Source organism: Miscanthus floridulus, chromosome 1 (assembly GCF_019320115.1).
Source record: "Miscanthus floridulus cultivar M001 chromosome 1, ASM1932011v1, whole genome shotgun sequence".
NCBI classification, from domain to species: Eukaryota; Viridiplantae; Streptophyta; class Magnoliopsida; order Poales; family Poaceae; genus Miscanthus; species Miscanthus floridulus.
The window spans coordinates 189790235-189795182 of NC_089580.1; the positions used below are offsets into that span (position 1 = coordinate 189790235).

Here is a 4948-nt window from a genome sequence, read left to right on the forward strand (position 1 = left end):
ATAGTTACGTCCTTTTGGAGACAGCTGCAACCTGAAAATAAAAGTTTACATTCATAAAAAATACAAACCGAAACTTGATATATTGGAGAAATCATGGGGTCCGAGCGCTCGGCAGCCAGCTCAGCGCCGAGCACCATTCACCCGCCTCCTGTTTTTTATGATTTTCTATGTTAATTCGGCCCAACAAGTATTTCTTGTTCGTCACAATGTTCTGTTGAAATGGGCCTAAGTAGAACTGTTTAGGCCCAACCGATACCGAGGCTAATCGTCCCTGTAGGCCCATTAAACAACCAATCTTGTGCGCCGTACAACATACTCGGTCCGTCAGCCCACCGCCTCGAATCCGACGATAAATACTAGTGCTCCTGCAACTGCACGCGCAGACGAGCCGTTCGTCCAACAAAGCCGGCTTCGGCAACGCGCGCACCGGATTCGAGTTCCCACTCGCCGACCGAACCCTACTCCGTACTCCCCTCCAGGGATCGCCGCGGACCCGGCGCCTCCGAGGCTTCGACCGCTCCGTCCACCGGAATCTCGGCCTTTCATCGAGGATACACGGTAGGTGTTCCGGACGCCTACAGCGCCCCGCCTGCCCTATCGTTTAGGGCGGAATTGGGTGCCGCATAGACTAATCTGGTAAATCCGGTAATCCGGCCCTGTGACGGTGGAATTTGGAGCGGACTTTAGTAGGATTGCATAGAGATTGTGTCCTATTCCGACGATTGGTTGAATGATTGCTCCTAACTCGATTTTCGGGGTTCTGCTTTTGAAATCGGGAGGCTTATTTTGGACTATTATTGGGAAGATGATGCGTCGATGAATTGTTTGAAGTGCTAGCTAACCAGCGCACAAGATGGAATATGTATTAGTATTGTTATCATACTGGCGTTTCAATATACGAACAATTTAGCCTTTGTACGTATCAACAGAATTTGAGAGCACATGGTTTGATGATGAGTTTGAGTAGACACTGTCACACTGAAATAGCACCGTACTCTCAATTTGTTACTAACCTAACCATCGTATCTTTGTATGTTTTATGGCATCACATTGATGGTATCCTCAATCCATTCAGTTCTTTGCAAACACTGCTTAATAAGATATAAAATATTTGTATCAGGCGTTGCCATAAGTTCTGAAAATACCATAGACAACTAAGTTTATGAGGATAGTTTGAGTGATACAAGTGATTAATGCTATGCTGTATTGGAAGTTGGTTATCACACGACTTCCTATTTTTGTCTTTTTGGTCTTATAAATTGAAAAGGTGTTATTCTTAATTTGATGTTATATCACTTCTAAAAGAGAAGCAGTACATCGTCCTAAAGTGCTAGGCACCTCAAACAGTGGGCGGTACATCCTACAATGCTCAGATCTCCGATAGCCATTGGTCCTATGAATTTAGAAATGTGAATATATTCCATGTAATCGTTTTCTTATGCTGCTGGGTGCCATATATAGTTTATATAAATGTTTGCTTATTTCCATCCAGATGGCTCTGAATGAACGTCTGAACAAATTTAAACAGCAGCAAGAGAGGTGCCAGAATATTCTATCTAGCATTTTTCCAAGCCAAGCTTCTATTTCAACGCCAAAACTTGTTCCAGGGATTCAACCAGTCAGTGCCCCATTGGCTCCTGTAAAACCACTGCATCCTATTAAATTCTCAAATGATACGGAAAGGCTACAGCACATCAATTCAGTAAGGAAGTCTGCTGTGGGAGTACAGATCAAGTTAGTGATTGAACTGCTTTATAAGGTAATCTCCAAAAAATCCAACTTGATGCAGTTTCTGCAATTGTACCAATTTTCTGACTCATATACTAACAACTGATCTAGCATTGGAAAGTGGTCACCTATTAATTGCAAATCAGATTGGTGTTGGACAAAGGATGATTCTTACATAGGTTCAGCTGCTACTTACGATGTTATGGTGTTGGACAAAGGATGATTCTTACATAGGTTCAGCTGCTACTTACGATGTTATGGTATTAACTGGGAATGTTGAGCAGTATTGTAACATGATATTAATATTCCTTTAAATTAAATGGAATTAATATACTAGTGGAGTCATCAGACATGAGTAGTGTTGCTGCAACATCAGTTCTAGCATTATTTTGGATAATTGGCACGATTAGAAACTTCCCAGTCCAGGAAGGAAATACAGAATATTTTCTTCGAACCTTCTTCCTGGGATATATATATGTTATAGCGATAGTGGATGAATTAATGTAGCTTCTTTTGTGCTTGCAGACAAGGCAATCATTTACAGCAAAGCAAGTAAACGAAGCTACCTATGTTGATATTCATGGCAACAAGGCTGTATTTGACAGCTTAAGGAATAATCCCAAAGTTTTATTTGATGGGACTCGTTTCTCTTACAAGGTAAATGCATTCGATGTCATTTTGTTAGCAGTTTCATTGAATTAGCACATTCATGAATGAAATTGTTTCATGAATATTACTTTGATGCATAAAATCTTTTGATTTCAATGAAATGCATGTCTCCTACATTAAAAAAAAACTTTCGATTTCACTGCTCAATCTCTAGATCTAAACACACAAGGAATGTGCCAGCTGAAACTTTCAATTGTCTTGTTTGATCGTGCCTGTGGCAAGCTAAACCTGCCATGCAACAACAACAACAACAACAATAACAAAGCCTTTAAGTCCCAAACAAGTTGGGGTAGGCTAGAGTTGAAACCCAGCAGAAGCAATCAACGTTCAGGCACGTGAATAGCTGTCTTCCAAGCACTCCTATCTAAGGCTAAGTCTTTGAGTATATTCCATCCTTTCAAGTCTCCTTTTATTGCCTCTACCCAAGTCAACTTCGGTCTTCCTCTTGCCTCTCTTCACATTACTATCCTGACTTAGGATTCCACTACGCACCGGTGCCTCTGGAGGTCTCCGTTGGACATGTCCAAACCATCCAAACCATCTAAACCTGCCATGCATTCATATTGATTCATTTTTGAAATTGACTATCCACTTAAGTTGTGTTAAGAGATGGAGGGAGGGTATTTAAGTGAGAGTAGGGTTTTCATCTTTTTATATGGTTCGCTTGCATTGTGGACTGACCTGCCTTTTGCTCTTGTGCAGCCAAAGCATGTTTTGACAGGAAGAGATGAATTGCTTGGTTTGATCAAGAAGCATGAGTTTGGCCTTCCTGTTGAGGACATCAAAGATGCTTATCCATCTGTATTGGAAGATTTGCAGGTAACTACATAGGCCTTGGTTCAATATTTTGAAAGCTTAGCTAAATTATGCGAATCAATTTTGTGACTGAGCTGATATGAACTCATCCCATTCAAATATTAAGAAGCCAATTAGCCTTGTGTGTGAAGGCTTGGTCTTCTAAATGAGCCTTTTTGCAGTCCGTTTGGATATACCAAATTATGAGTTTATGACCTTGCTTTTTACGAGGTACCAAGTTTGTACTAATGTCTGAGAAGGTACTAAGATTCACATGATACCTCTTGATAACACCCCCCCCCCCCAACCCCCACCCACCCACCCACCCAAACAATGCCTATTAAAATGCTATTTTTAAATTATACTTCCCTCCGTTCCTAAATAACTGTCGCTTTTGATAAAAAATTGTGTGCAACATTTGTATCTCTAAATAAATTTATTATAAAAATAGATTCAACGATCTATCTAATGATATTAATTCTATACCATATATATTAATATATATATATATATATATAAACGACAGTTATTTAGAGACGGAGGACTAGTGACTATTGACTGAACCTTTTGCTTGTATGTTGTAGAAGTAGGTTTCCTAGGACTTCCACAGTTTGATTTTTTTTTGGCTTATTACTTTCTGGAACAAGTAGTGGTTGCCTCATCTTTTTATTTTGAACCGTGTGGTTCTCTCTGATTTGGGCTGTCATCTATTCCACTGCGAATGCGGAGGTGTTGTCTGGTGACCAATGTATTGCAGTCTGTATTTGCAGCTTGAGAGTAGCCTTTTGTTCTCCGTCGTATCATAGGTGTCAAGAGTTAGGTTAATCTGGAGTATGACATTTTTTTTCCCAGGCTCTGAAAGCATCAGGTGATGTCTGGTGGCTATCAAGCGCCAACTCCCAGGGAGACATGGCGTACTTTAATGACCCTAAATATAAGATCACGGTCGACAATGACCTGAAGGAGCTATTCCAGAAGACAGAGCTGCCACGGGACATGCTGGACATTGAGAAGGAGCTAAAGAAGAGTGGCGAGAAGCCAATGACCAACACGACCAAGCGGCGCGCATTAGCCCAGATCCTTGACGCTGCACCCAAGACCAAGCCTAAGGGCAGCAAGAAGAAGCAGCGTCGCCTCACGGGGAAAAGCAAGGGGATAACGAACATACATATGCCGGAACTGTTCGACGCTTGAGCCGTCGGCTGGCGCTAGCAAATGGAGTACGATACGGCCGAGCTGACAACGGTTTACAAGCGATTTGGTGCTTAACCGAGTGAACGGTAACACTAGTTCCGTTCCGTTAGGATCTTTGACTTGGGTATCGAGTTACCTGGAGTCTAGTTGACATGTTTTTTTTTGAGTCGTTTTAGCAATCGAGACGATGAAAATTTTTTGTGCACAGTACTCGAAAACTGCAGGCCTTTTCTGCCGCGCTGTACTTTTCAGCGAACGAACGGTGTTTTTTCTCATAATGAATCAGCATTAGCATAAGCTAAATTTTAGCGAAACGAACAGGGCCACAGGTACCTGAAGGCCGTTGGACACTCTGACTGGTTTGGGGTTACGAGAAATGGTGCTTATTTTCGGTCCCGCTTGGATTGGTTTAGGGTTACGAGAATTCGCATCCCTTATTATCCAGATTTTTTTTTTCTTTTGGATTATGAGATTCTCAAAATCCGTCCTGGTTTTTTTCAAAATCCCTCTTAGAACTGCTTTGGTTTCTAGCAATCTAGCAAAACAAATCAAATCGCAGCGA

The 4948-nt window shown here is 41.5% G+C and overlaps 1 protein-coding gene across 1 annotated transcript; it reads left to right on the plus strand.

Annotated features, from left to right (window-relative positions):
• Positions 1–399: 399 nt before the first annotated feature.
• Positions 400–4687, plus strand: LOC136506436 (uncharacterized). The gene is made up of 5 exons (XM_066501371.1): positions 400–558; positions 1493–1759; positions 2254–2385; positions 3100–3216; positions 4045–4687. Exons 2-5 carry the CDS (start codon positions 1493–1495, stop codon positions 4384–4386), a joined length of 858 nt encoding a protein of 285 aa, XP_066357468.1. The 5' UTR covers positions 400–558; the 3' UTR covers positions 4387–4687.
• The last annotated feature ends 261 nt before the right edge of the window (positions 4688–4948 follow it).

Bases quoted from the DNA above. Each gene is read 5' to 3' on its own strand.
- LOC136506436 (XM_066501371.1), top strand. From the start codon at position 1,493: ATGGCTCTGAATGAACGTCTGAACAAATTTAAACAGCAGCAAGAGAGG. The intron at 2,386-3,099 runs GTAAATGCATTC...GCTCTTGTGCAG, and splicing joins GGACTCGTTTCTCTTACAAG to CCAAAGCATGTTTTGACAGG. The intron at 3,217-4,044 runs GTAACTACATAG...TTTTTTTCCCAG, and splicing joins CTGTATTGGAAGATTTGCAG to GCTCTGAAAGCATCAGGTGA.